The 14,476-nt window shown below is 39.3% G+C and overlaps 1 protein-coding gene across 1 annotated transcript in view; it reads left to right on the plus strand.

The window, feature by feature from the left end:
- LOC105297825 (solute carrier family 22 member 9-like) overlaps window positions 1-8,955 on the plus strand; it is a 23,964-nt gene extending 15,009 nt beyond the window's left edge. Inside the window, exons 6-10 of the mRNA XM_011368682.1 lie at window positions 4,862-4,977; window positions 5,642-5,856; window positions 7,256-7,364; window positions 7,816-8,019; window positions 8,895-8,955. Coding sequence (XP_011366984.1) covers window positions 4,862-4,977; window positions 5,642-5,856; window positions 7,256-7,364; window positions 7,816-8,019; window positions 8,895-8,955 — 705 coding nt within the window. The remainder of the gene's footprint in view (window positions 1-4,861; window positions 4,978-5,641; window positions 5,857-7,255; window positions 7,365-7,815; window positions 8,020-8,894) is intronic.
- The last annotated feature ends 5,521 nt before the right edge of the window (window positions 8,956-14,476 follow it).

Consider the following 14,476-nt stretch of genomic DNA (forward strand, 5'->3'; position numbering starts at 1 on the left):
TGTATTACTATGAATTTCGCTCTTAGGGCTGCTTTTGCTGTGTCTCGTAGATTTTGGGTTGTTGTTTTCATTTGCATTTGTCTCAAGATACCTTTTTTTTCTTCTTTAATATAATTGTTAACCCACTTACTGTTTAGTAGCATGTTATTTAGTCTCCATGTGTTTGTATGTTTTTAAGGGTTTTTTTTTTTCCTTATATTGATTTCTAGTTTCTTACCATTGTGGTTGGATAAGATGCTTGATATGATTTCAGCCTTCTTAAATTTAGTGAGACTTGTTTTGCGCTCTAACTTTGAAAATGTTCCATGTGCACTTTGAGAAGAATGTATTCTGCTGTTTTGGGGTAAAATGCTCTAAAAATATCAATTAAATCCATCTAGTCCAATGTGTCATTTCAGGCCACTGTTTCTCTGTTGATTTTATGTGTGGAAGATCCATCCATTGACGTCAACGGGATATTATGACTGTATTACTGTCAAATCTCTCCCTTTATATTCATCATTATTTGTTTTATATGTTTAGGAGCTCCTATGTTAGATGCATAAATGTTTATAAGGGTTATATCCTCTTGTTAGATTGATCCCTTTATTATTATGAAATGTCCTTCTTTGCTTTTTATTATAGACTTTGCTTTAAAGTCTATTTCGTGTGATATAAATATAGATACTCAAACTTTTTAAAATTTCCATTTGCATGAAATGTCTTTTTCCATCTCTTTACTTTCAGTCTGTGTGTGTCTTTTGATCTGAAGTGGGTCTCTCGTAGACAGCACATGTATGGGTCTTGTTTTCTTATGTCTTTTGATTGGAGCACTTAATCCATTTACATTTAAAGTAATTATTGATAGGTATGTAATTATTGCCATTTTATTATTCATATTTACATTCTTTTTCCTCCTCCTTCTTTTTAAAGAAGTCCCATTAACATTTTTTGTAATACTGTTTTGGTGGTGATGAACTCCTTTAGTTTTTTCTTGTCTGGGGAGCTTTTTATATCTCCTTCAGTTTTAAATGTTAGCCTTGCTGGGTAGAGTATTCTTGGTTGTAGGTTCCTGCTTTTCATCACTTTAAATATTTCATGCCAATCCCTTCTGGCCTGCAAAGTTTCTGTTCAGAAACTGGCTGACAGTCTTATGGGAGCTTCCTTGTACATAACTAGCTGCCTTTCTCCTGCTGCTTTTAAGATTCTCTCTCTGTCTTTAACCTCTGACATTTTAATTATGACAAGTCTTGGTATAGGCCTGTTTGGATTCATCTTGTTTGGGACTCTCCGTGTTTCCTAGGCTTGTATGTCTATTTCCTTTGCCAGGTTAGGGAAGTCTTCCATCATTATTTCTTCAAATACATTCTCAATCCTTTGCTTTCTCTCTTATCCTTCTGTTACTCCTATGATGTGAGTGTTGTTACACTTGATGTTGAAACCCAGAGGTCCCTTAAACTAGCCTCATTTTAAAAAAACCTTCCAAAAGCATGAGTCTAATATTTTCTACTTAAGGTGGTTCCACAACTGAAAGGAAATTCTTTTAAAAAAATTTTTTTTTAAATTATTGGGGTTACATTGGTTAATAAGATTATATGGATTTCAAGTGTACAATTCCATCATACATCATTCGATTATTGCACTGTGTACTCACCCTCCAAAGTCAAGTCTCCTTCTTTTACCATATATTTGACTCCTATTACCCTCTTCTACCTCCTCCACACCCCCCTTTTCCTCTAGTAACCACCATATTGTTGTCTGTGTCTATGAGGGTTTTTTTTTTTGGAGGGTCTTTTTTGTTTATTTGTTGCTTTCTGTTTTATATCCCACCTATGAGTGAAATCATCTGATTCTTGAATTTTTCCATTTGACTTATTTCACTTAGCATGATATTCTTAAGATCCATCCATGTTGTTGCAAATGGCAATATTTCATTTTTCTTATGTCTGAGTAGTATTCCATTGTATATACGTACCACATCTTCTTTATCCAATCATCCATTGAAGGACACTTTGGTTGCTTCTGTGACTTGGTCACCATGAATAATGCTACAGTGAATATAGAGATACATATATCTTTACGAATAAATGTTTTCAAATTTGGGGGTAGGTACCCAGAAGAGGAATTTCTGGGTCATATGGTAGCTGTATTCTTAATATTTTGAATAATATTAAGAATACTGTTTTCCGTAGTGGCTGTACCAAATTACATTCCCACCAACTGTGCGTGAGAATTCCTTTTTCTCCACAACCTCTCCAACATGTTATTTCTTGTCTTATTGATAGTAGTGATTCTAACAGGTGTGAGGTGGTATCTCATTGTGGTTTTGATTTGCATTTCCCTAATAGCTAGTAAAGTTGAGCATCTTTTCATATATCTGTTGGCTATTTGTATGTCTTCTTGGGAGAAATGTCTGTTCAGGTCCTGTGCCCATTTTTTAATTGGATTGTTTGTTTTTTGTTGTTGCGTTGTATGAGTTCTTTATATATTTTGGATATTACACCCTTCTTGGAGGTGTCATTTGCAAATATCTTCTCCCATTCGGTAGGTTGCCTTTTTGTTTTGTTGAAGGTTTCTTTTGCTGTACAGAAGCTTTTTAGTTTGATATAGCCCCATTCATTTCTTTTTGCTTTTACTGCCCTTGCCTTTGAGGTCAAAGTCAGAAAATTCTCTCTAAAACCAAGGTCCATAAGTTTGGTACTTCTGTTTTCTTCTGTATATTTTATCGTTTCAGGACTTATATTTAGGTCTTTGATCCATTTTGAGTTAATTTTTGTGTATGCTGACAAATAGCAATCTAGTTTCATTCTTTTGCATGTGGCTTTCCAATTTTCCCAGAGCCATTTATTAATGAGGCTTGCTTTTCTCCACTGTATGTTTTTGGCTCCTTTGTTGAAAATTATTTGCCCATATATATGTGAGTTTATTTCTGGGCTCTCAATTCTATTCCATTGGTCTGTGTGTCTGTTTTCTGCCAATACCATGCTGTTTTAATTATTGTCTTTTTGTAATATAATTTGAAGTCCAGGAGTTATGATACCTCTGGCTCTGTTCTTTTTTCTTATGAGTGCTTTGGCTATTCAGGGTCTTTAGTGGTTCCACACAAATCTGGTGATTTGTTTGTTTGTTTGTTTTACTTCTTTAAAAAATGCCATTGGGATTTTGATGAGGATTGCATTAAATCTATATATTGCCTTGGGTAATATGGTTATTTTAACTGTGTTAATTCTTCCAATTCATGAACATGGAATATCTTTCCATTTCTTTGTGTCTTCTTCAATTTCTTTTAATAATGTCTTGTAGTTGTCACTATATAGGTCCTAAAAGGATATTCTTGATTGTGTAGGTTCTCAGTTAGGGTGGATTTTTATATCTCCGAATTCCTTTGCTCATGGAATTTTTCCAGTGGACTTACTGTTATTGTTTTATTTGTAGAGGTGGGATGAGAATAAAATCAACATAATTAATTAATTAAGTAAGTAAGTAACTATGTATGTATGTATCTGGGGTTGCTGGGTATAATTCCATATGCCCATAGTGACCTCATGTGTGGCCTAGGAAATCTTTGTGGGAGAGGTGCTATGATTTTTCTCCACCTATCTCTCCCATTCTTTTTTCTATTTATTCTTCTTTTTAATGACAAAAAAAAAATGAGGTTTAGAAATATTTAATTATCTTCCTCAAGATATATACACCTAGAACATTATAGAGTCATTAAGTAAATCATTCTACACCAAGACCTCTTCAGATTTCATCCCGATTTAATTCTAGGCATCTCATTCACGGGGGCACAACATGCCAAGATTTTCCTCAAAGAGACTGAGTGGAAAACCAAAACAAAGACACTCAGGAAATGTTCTTTTTTTCTGAGACAAACAGTTTTTCTGTGAAGGACAGCTTGCTGAGACCCAAGCTCGGTTCCCAGGTCTTTCATGCCCATCTAGCATAAATGGAGCTGTGGACCATTAATCCAAGAAACTGCATTAGATTTCCTTCCTGATCTGAATATCTAACATGCACATTCTTTCTGAGGCCTTGCAGCCCTCTTGAATCTCATGTTCAATTATGTCCTTGTTGCTACATAATTTCCCCAAGACTTCATTAACCCCTAATCCACCTTTCATACTACTTTTATATCTGTCAATACATCTTTGTTTTAATCATTACTCATTTTTTCCCTTTAAAAATTTTTTTAAAAATTTAATTAGAGTCGACATACATTACATTAGTTTCAGGTGTACAACATAGTGATTAGGCATTTATAGAACTTATTAAGTGATCACCTTGATAAATCTAGTACCAATCTGAGACCATGCATAGTTATCACAATATTTTTATTGACTATATTCCCTATGCTGTGCCTTACGTCCTTGTGACTATTTTGTAACTACCAATTTGTACTTCTTAATCCCTTCCTCTTTTTTATCCACCTCCAACCCCCGTCTCATCTGGCAACCATCAAAATGTCCTTCGTATCTATGAATATGTTTGTTTCGTTTGTTGATTTTGTTCCTTAGATTCCACATATAAGTGAAATCATACGGCATTCGTCTTTCTCTGTCTGACTTACTCCACTCAGCACAATACCCTCTAGGTTTATCCATGTTGTTGCAGATGGAAAGATTTTATTTTTTCCTGGCTGAGTAAAATTCTATTGTATATATGTACCACCTCTTCTTTATCCATTCATCCATCGATGGACACCCAGGTTGCCTCCATATCTTGGCTGTTGTAAACAATGACGTAATGTATCAATGTATCTTTACTGTCTATATTTTCCACTAAGTGTAACAGTAAGTGGTCTATATTTTCCACTCTTGGGGGCCTCACAGTGTCTACTATTTTTTGACAATGGGACAATTCCTCGTTGTTGTCGTTGAAGGTTTTGAGGTCCGTCATGCAGGAGGAGCTGGAGGCAGCAAAGAGCAAACCTCCCGCATGTGACATGTTCCGCATACCCAACTTGCGGAAAAGGATCTGTCTCCTGTCCTTTGTGAGGTAGGCTTTGCGCCGTGTGTGAAACATGAATTTATTCCTTATCAAAGGGTGTAATATGTGTGGAGACATGTATGGAGATAAAACATGAGGAAGTCATAAAGATAATCACTAAGTTTAGAGGTAGTCAGAGGGTTATAAAAAAGACTGACATGGAACTAATTGTACAGTGAAGAGTGTTGTTTATCACATCACCCTACCAGGCTCATCACGGGAAACTGAGGCTGAGGACTGCCACCATGTACAGCTTTTGGCTTGAGTTTCTTCACTTGTTTACCTCCATTTCCATTGAGGTAAAATTACGAACAGTAAGGTGCATAGACGCATACAGCTCTATCAATATTTACACATGTAAATATTGCAACCGTCACTCAAATCGGGATATAGAAAAAACTCTAAAACCTCAGAAGGCCGCATTCTGTATCTTCAAGAACAACACCCACCACCTCCCAAAAAACTTAATGACAATTACGACCTCCATCATCATACAATATTTTATGACAGTTTGAAAATCATTTCCACGCAAAAACATAGTCTACAAAACTGACACACTTTTATACTTTAACATCAGCCGCCAGCTGCCTGGCGGACAGTATCTATTATTGTCATTTGCATAATCTTGGCTCCAAACCTTATGACATCTGTCTTCCATCTTTGTTCACCACAGATTTGCAAACTGTATGTCCTTTTATGGCCTGACTCTCCACCTCCAGCACCTGGGGACCAATGTCTTCCTGTTCCAGATTCTCTTTGGCATCGTCACCCTCCCGGCCAATTATATTGCACTCTTGGCACTGAATCACCTGGGCCGTCGCATAAGCCAGATCCTCTTCATGCTCCTGGTGGGAATCTTCTTTCTGACCATCCCATCTGTGCCTCAAGGTGAGGAAAGAGCGCAGGTCGAAGAAAGGAAATCTCTCCCCTCCCCCGCCCCCGCCCCGCCATTCCCCATGGAATGTACTCACACCTTCGGAGGTTAAAAGGAGAAAAGGCATGTGGTTCTAAGGATTTCCCCAAAACCAGTCTGAGGATTTTGCCATTGAGTGGCCAGGAGAGAGTCAGAGATCAGTAAACGTTGATTTGGACATATGGTTGTCTTTATCATAGCTGAGAAATACCCGTTAATAGGTGTCATTTATTCCTGACCGTTTCTCTAAGAGAGCCAAAGATCACCTGCCCTTTGGCCAGTCACACTTGTAAATCACAATATTGTGCCCAGTATATATTACTGTGTCTCACGTGAGGACACAGTACTGTCATTTCTTCTGCTGGGCTCTCTTATTAATACAGTGTTAATTTCAATTTACTCCCTGATTTCACTTAACTCCTTATATTAGTTCATCATAACTGCAATCCTGGTTTAGGGAAGTCGTCTCGACTTCACGGAAATAAAAATCTCTTGTCTTCAAGCAGGGAAGTGTACAACGGGAGCAAGGCATTTGGCAGCGAAAGCCTCTCTTAGAATCAGCTTTACTAAATTAAATGATCAGATGTAATGACTAGGGGAACCAAGGCGGCCGGCACGTTTCACCTGACCCCGGCATAGTGACGTATCACACAGGATCCCACACTGGTGGGCTTCCGTCTCACCTTGAACGTCGGCAATGATGAAAGTTCTCTGCCTTCCCACAGAGCTCACTTCAATGTAACCATTTCATGAGATTTTTTTTTTAATTGGGTAGAAAAAGGACTCTCTGAAACTTCCTTTCGGAGGTTTCCAAAGTTTAAGTATTTCTTTTCTTTAATAGGGGTCCATATTCTTGAATCTTCAAATATTATTCCAGATCAAGCTACTCTCCAGCTTATCCATCAACATGAGACGCATTCTTTTATTCCTCTCTATGGCAGTACCAGTCCCATGTCAATATTGTATATGCACCCAGGTTTTAAACTCTTCGAGGACATCGATGAGTCTTACATCCCTCAGTGATTGCTCGTATGACAGTGCTACGTTATTCATGAAAGAGGAGACACCAGACAGAATACATAAAAGCAAATTCTTGCTGGATTCACGTTCTCCTCTCTGTCTTTGGCAAATTCCTGATACGTAGGGAGAGTCGATTCAATAACTCATTCTTTTGGTTCTCTCTGTAAGCCGTTCTATTTGGATAAGTCCTATTTCTCAGCTATCGGTCTCTGCGTACGCTGTGCCTCTCTGTGCTTTCTCTATGATGTATTTAGCATGTGCAAACATCTTCGATGGTGAATTTTTCACTAATCGTCCGGGGGTGGTGAGTCCATCAGCACAGATGTCCTGAGTCTTGCTGGTCTTCCTCTCCAGACATGCAGACCCTGCGTTTGGTTCTGTCAACGCTGGGAGTAGGATTTTCTTCTGCCGCTCTCTTGTGTTCTTTCACCCATGGAAATGAACTAATGCCCACCGTGATCAGGTACGCCACCTCACTGAGGCGCTATGGGGATCAAAACGGACCTTTCCCAGCTAATTAACACTCATTGTGTTAAGAAAGGCTGATGAGTTATCAAAAGCAATCAATGACAATAACAACAACAATTCGTAGGCAAAGTTTATTTACAGTTGACTTTTGCCAGGCACTGGGTTAAGTCCGTTAATGTATCATCTCGCATATTCTACCAAACCACCAAAGGGTAGATGCTATGGGTAAGAACATATTTCAAATAATGAAAATATGTCTTAATGCACTTGTGTACAAGGGGAAAAAAAAATTGTAAGCAAATAAGAGAGCATATTTGAAAAGTTAGAGCACGTCATATTTAAACACTGCTGTGGTATCTCCCACAATGAAAGCAAAATAATAAATCGCGAATTACATGTGCGGATTTTTACCAGGTTGTTTTTCTTACTGTTGTTTCCACTCCAAGGGCAACGGCCTCGGGGATCATCGGGATTATTGGTAATATTGGAGCAGCCCTGACCCCGCTCTTGATGATCCTAACGGTATATTCTCCTCACCTGCCCTGGATCGTCTTCGCCGTCTTCTCCATCCTGGCCGGCCTCGTTATCATCCTCCTTCCTGAAACCAGGAACCGGCCTCTGCCTGACTCCCTCCAGGATGTGGAAAATAAGTAAGTATAAACTTCCTGGCTGTCCCTTAGGGGAGCTATGTGCTCTAGGTCTGGGATGAAGAAGACAAAACATGAATGAAGTAGTTTTGAAGACAAAACTACTGTCCCCTAGGCAGGCTTAGACCTAGACAATCTCTGTGTGGTCAGAGCCTTTGCTTTAGTTACAGCCTCATCCCTCCCCACGGTGGCCTCAGATTTGCCCAACGCTCCTAGGTCACACAGACCAGCTCTGTCCAGTGTGCATTAGCAGGTTTCATGGTGAAGAGGTCAAAACTAGGTGCCCTAGTGTGACATACACACCCCTGAAGGTATTTCACAAACATTTATGGATCCAAACACCAGATTCTCATCCGTCAGACCCTGGCAGCCCTCAACCCAGTCTCTGGGCTGGTCCATGTGGGTCTGTGGACAGTCCTGGTCACTGAAGAATTTGAGGGAGGTCAGGGAGATCCTCTCCCACAGAGGACAATGTATCTCAGAGGGAGGAGTCTTGTTCTGTGGCCTTTGAGATTCATACCATCTACTTTTCGCTAGGAATGGAAGTGAAAGAGGAAAAGGAGTGGTAATCATTTGTGTTTTAAACGATCAAGAATTGGTTTAAAGTTTTGCATACTTTCCTCGCCTTTTCCAAATCCATTTGGCCAGTGCCTTGGTGGTGAGAGTTGAAACTATCAAAGCCGCCTTGCCGGATCCTGCTCTGGGAGCTCGGTCCTTTTTTTCAGAAGGTTTACTCACACCCTCAGGCAGGGGTCCTTGTTTCTACCTCAGTTTGTTGGCAGAGGATGCTCTAAAGAATGCGGGACATTTACGCTTATTTGATGTCTTTTTATTTTGCTGTTTGTTTGTTCATTTTTTTTTCATTGTATTTTTAACAGGAAAAAAGGCTCAAGAAAAGCAGAGCAGGAAGATATTTCCATAAAAGTGACACAGTTTTAAGGAATTCCAAGAACTAACTGCTGATTTCAGGGCAAAATAAAGAAAAATCCTGAGATAATTCCTAGATACTGAAAAAAAATTGTAAAATAAATAAAGAAAAATATACAATGGAGAAAATGGATTCTTTTTTACAATCGTGGAACTAAATTACTAAATATAAAATACCTACGATTAATCATGATAAGAAATGTGAAGAAAACCATAATATTTTAGAAAGACTTAGAATATTTGCATAATCGTAGATAACTAGCCTGTTTCTGGATAGGAAGGTTGGATAGTACCAAAAATAACCAATTCTTCCCTCAATTAATTAGTAGAATCATTGAGGTAGTAATTACAGGTAAAAACCACATACTTTTGGGAGAATTTGGAAAAGTTACAAATGTATTTACAAATTAAGAATAAATGAAGTGATTCGAAAAAGAAGGATCATGGAGGGAGAAGGCTAATGCATGTTATTACTATTTTGACTATGGCAACTGGAATCAGTTCTAGCCCACAGAAATTATTACAGTTGCAATAGTCAAAATAGTCATAACAGATACATTTACATGTCACAGGAAGTCCAGAAACAAACCAGAGTAGATGTAATACTTAATATGTACTTCTGGCATCATAAATTAATGGGTGAAATAAAGAATTATGCAACAAATAGCATAATCAGCTATTTAAAAATAAATGACTAATAACGTGACTTCATACCCTATACCAAAAAATATTCTACTTCAATAGAAAATTAAATGGAAAAAAATAAACCATACTTTTCAATAGAAAACTTGGCGATGAAATCTTGGGATAAAAGAGGTTCTCAATGGTAAAGCAAATGCCAGACATTTAGAGACAGGTAGATTTGAATAATATTCATTTAGAGCCTCTGTTGGGCAAAACCTTAAAAATTTATTGGAGAAAACTAGAAAAATATTCACCAAAATGCTGAAAGCAGTTAATTTTTAGTGGCAGACTTTTAAGTGATTGATACTTTCTTCTTTATAAGTTTCTGTACTCAAAGTTTAAATAAGGAATATGTAAAATTCCAAAATTGTATAAGAGGCCATAAATGAAAGGGGAAATGACAAAATAAATAGTTTTCAAAATGTATTTCTGATATGTGGAATTCTTATAAATATCTACCTGTTTTGACCTCTAGCTTAGTGTAACTGACTAAAGCCTGACTTACTGTAGGCCCACAGAGTCCACACTCACAAAATGATTATTTCCCCATCCCCTGCATGTATAATGGATGGAATATACTTAGAGGTTTGCAGAACCCTCACATTGGTTCCTTGGCCTGTGGGGTAAGAGCTTGCAGAGTGGAAAAGCCCAAGTGCAAACTGGAAAACAATTGTTACCTCCCTCCCAAGATAATAATCAGAAATCACAGTGTGTTCCCGGTGGATAGCAGAGGTTATTGCGCCCTTAGAGACCTACAGCACACAGGGGTTGTCCTTTCCATCGAGTTTCCCTTTGAGTTATTTGTAGGGCTAGACTTAATTCCACTCAGGTCTGTGCCCGCAAACAATGGAGCGATCTGGGAGAATGACAGTGGACTACCACAAATAGAACCAGAAGTTAGACCCAATTAGAGCTCCTCGCCACAATGGGTGGTATCTTCGCCCGATCAAAGGCTCTCAGGTGGACCTTCAAGGAGTCTCAAAGGCATGAGCAGTCATTCTCTAGAGCAGCAAGATTTGAAGCCCAAAAGGAAGCCAAAGAAGACAATGTGATTTCAAGTATAACTTAAAGTGCAACTTCAAGATGAAGGGCGCAAGAACAAAGGCTCTGAATAGCAAGGAGTGGAGTTGGAAAACCAGCTCCCTTTCTCAGGGGCAAATCCTGGTGGTGAGCTCCGGGTCAAGCAACATCAGGCACTGACGTTAAAGGGTAGTTTGTGACACTCCCGAGCAATGCTAGGAAAGCCAACAAATAATTGTATTAAAGTCAGTGGAAAATGTAAAAACGAAAGCACCAGTAAGCAAAAAAGAAACATAGGGACTCAGAAAATTATTGCAGAGGAAAAGAAGAAATCATTGGGCATTTCTGAAAACTAGACATCTTCGTTGCTTCCATTAAGTGATCCTTTGGGTTATGCTAGAAGACTCTGTATTTAATGCAAAGAGAAAGAACATAATTTAAAATAATATGTGGAATGCTAAGACTATATCATTAAAAATGTATCTAAAAGGCCTGGGGTATTTAGGAATGTTACATGTTGTATTTTTTTTATGCGAACAATATAATACTTTAAAGTAATAACTGATACATTTTATGTTTTCTCCAGCCTCAAATACACACACACACACACACACACACACACACACACACACACACACACCCCTTCATTTAATTTCTTCACCGATTTGCTCAGCATGGACCCCGCTTATATTTGGTATCTTGGCGTAACCATTCAGAGTGTCCTTTTTTTTTTAAAAAAAAAAAAGTGCCTCAGTCTTGTTTTTATGATCATTCTACCTAAAGCCTTTCTTTTCAGGTCAAGTAGCTCAAAATGAATTGTTTAACCTAGACAAGAGTCATCATGTCATAGGAGGGAACTCGTCGAGGTGAAGCAGGCAAATTTTTACTTTGAGTTCAAAACTCTTTGAGTATAAGAAAGATTTAGGAAGACATCTTATTTAGCAAGTCTTGACCTCCATGTCATCCTCTCAATTCCAAGACGAACTAGAGATTTTCTGAACTGGGGAAGGAGTATCTGAAACAACAAGGATATGGGAGTTGATAAAACTTTGGTCAGGGTATGTGCCTATCACCCCACATGGACAGAATGCACACTCCCACTCAGGAGGAAAACAAGGGTATAAGGAGGTACATTCATATAGAGAACTTGAAGACAATAATAAAACACACTTAAAGTCAGTTTCCATTATCGCCACACGTCAGTGATTTTAAATAAGTGACCAAAATCCTCCTGTACCCACCCCAAATATTTTATTGGGCTATATTCTAAACAACTGATGTGACTATTGTTAAGTTTTAATAATGTATTTGTAGGCTTCAAACTAGTGCATTTTGATTACTGTCACACTGGTTTGGAGAACTCCCAGTTGCACAGTAAATCCCAGGTATCTGTGGACCCAGCTACAAGCATTTTTTCAAGAATAAGTTCATTGGGATTCAGAATCATAGCGGCTCACTTGGGACACTATCGCGTCTCCAATGCCTGGGGTTTCAGGCATCCCTGCCTTTAAATAGTAGATTCAAAATAAACAATGAAAACAGAGTGACTTGAAAGATAAAGAACCTGAACTTGAATTACTTCAATTATCTCATTTGATGTGGCCACTTGGAGTTTTCTCTGCATTTCAAATTTAAAACAGCAAAACAGAATGCACACTGTGAGATGTAAATTTTTGTTTGGCAAGCAAACATTTCATTTTATATATGAAATACTTTTTTGAAACCGAATATTTTTAAATTGAAATTTACAGTGTTAAGAGATGAACTCTTTCAAAATTAAGGGAAATAAAGAAACGGAATGTTATCTCAGTGGTACAGTTTAGTAGTTGCCTAGCTTGCACCTTTTGCTAATGTTTCTTTCCTCTTTTTTAATTTGTTTACTGGAAAAATTAATTATATAAAATATTATTATATCAGGCTATGACCAAAGGATCGAAGTTCAAAGTGTAAGGTAGAATAAAAACTATTAAGCAAATAGTTACACTTTGTAGTATTTTATTTGAGTCTATTTTTTTAATTGTGTGGTTATGTATTTGAAGTTTAATAAATATTTTTTCACTGTCTACTCTGGCTATTATTATTTGTTTCATCTCGTGATTATTACTGAAAATAATTTTGACATTATAGAAGGTGAAGGGCTTAAAATATGACCTATTCCAGGTGACAAATAGGTTAGGTTCTGCACCACCACCACCCCACCACCCAACCCCAACCCAACCCCCCAACCCCCCCAAAAATTGGGGAACTGAGTAGGAGGAACCCGTGAACCAGTCCCGACGGGAAGTTTTATCAGCTGACAGCATTCTAGTCCAGATGTTCCCCTGCCACAAAGGTAAGGAAGCAGCAGGGCAGAGGTGGCTAAATGCCTGGAAGGGTATGATGACAAACCCCAGCCTCTCGAGGCCTCAAATAGGCCAAGAGAACAGCTAAGACCTGGTATCTTGAAGGAGTTTCAGAATCTTAGGAGGGTGCGCCCTAGTGGAAGGTGGTGGGAACTACATCCTCGGGAACCGAACAAGGATCACCAGACGCCAGAAAGAGACCCGGGAGTCTCAGACCACCACCGGATGAGTTCAGCTGGGCAGATAGATAGATGCAAGCATCAGAGAGGGGTGGTAGACCAGATTCCACCCTCCACCTAGGTCACTTAGGGTCCATCTTTGAGCAAAAGAAAGAGAAGGAAATCCTCTGAAATGGCTCAATTGACACCTGAAATGACTGAGTTTATCAGTGCTCTCTGCCTTCAGGCAGCATTGGGACTCTAAATAGAAGGGAAGTTCTATTTTTTTCTAAGGTACATGTTTGCACAGTTACTTGGCTTCACAGAAAATTCTGCTGCAACTTTTATATTGGTGAATAAAACCCAAACACCCCTACAGTGGAAATCACTTTCAGATTTGCCAACCAGCTCACACTACAACATACATGGAGGACAGGCAACACGGTGGCTGTCTCCTTCAGAGGCTGAACTTCTCAAGGAGTCTTTTTTTTTTATTGCTGAATGGCCAGACACTGACACAGTGCCCAGAAAATGGTAGGTGTGGTGGAAACTGCTAGGTGCTGCCCACACGTGTGGTGTGCTGCCCGCTCCCCATTGTCCTCGGGACTGAGGGGTGAATTCCTCCAGCTGCTAGGAGTGTTGCTGGCGGGCAGCTGTCGACTGAATCATTCTCTGAGAGGGTCACCCCCTCATCTTTGGCAGCCTGTAGCCACAGGGTATAAATGGAGAGCTGTGAAGGACCACCGTCTCGCCTGGTACAACACAACTCTGCAGGGCTGTCGCAGCTCGCAAGCTGCCTGCAGGCTGGCTTAGGCCTCTGCTGTGACCGCATCACAGTTCTCTCTCTCCCTCTGCCCAGCCCTGCTTCCTCCATGTCCCCTGTAAACCTGCCACCCACAAACCTCCGTCTCCGAGTCTGGGTCCCGGAAGCCTGAGCTGTCACAGTAGATTCTCTATAATGTGGAATTCAAAACTGACACCACAAAAGCTGTGAACTCCAAAACACGGATTTCCTATGGAATAACCTAAGGGGGGAAATCTGCTATCGAGTGCTACCGCTGCGTCTCACAACTCACTGCATGGAAGGCTTCTCTGAGGAGGCTCTCCCAGCCATGGGTCTAGGCAGAAGGGTCAGTTTTTGTGCACATTCTGGGGCTTGTCGGAAGGAAAAGAGCAAGGATCCAAGATCACAAGCTTCGTGATGGTCTTTTGCTGTTTCTGTCCACCCGGCTCCCTTACTTCCTTCTCCGCCATAATCACGTGGTTCTGGAAAGCTGGCACAGCACGTTATTTTGAAACCAATGTCAGGAAGCCCTAAATCCAGCTGTA

This window comes from Pteropus vampyrus, unplaced genomic scaffold (genome assembly GCF_000151845.1).
Source record: "Pteropus vampyrus isolate Shadow unplaced genomic scaffold, Pvam_2.0 Scaffold144, whole genome shotgun sequence".
NCBI lineage: Eukaryota > Metazoa > Chordata > Mammalia > Chiroptera > Pteropodidae > Pteropus > Pteropus vampyrus.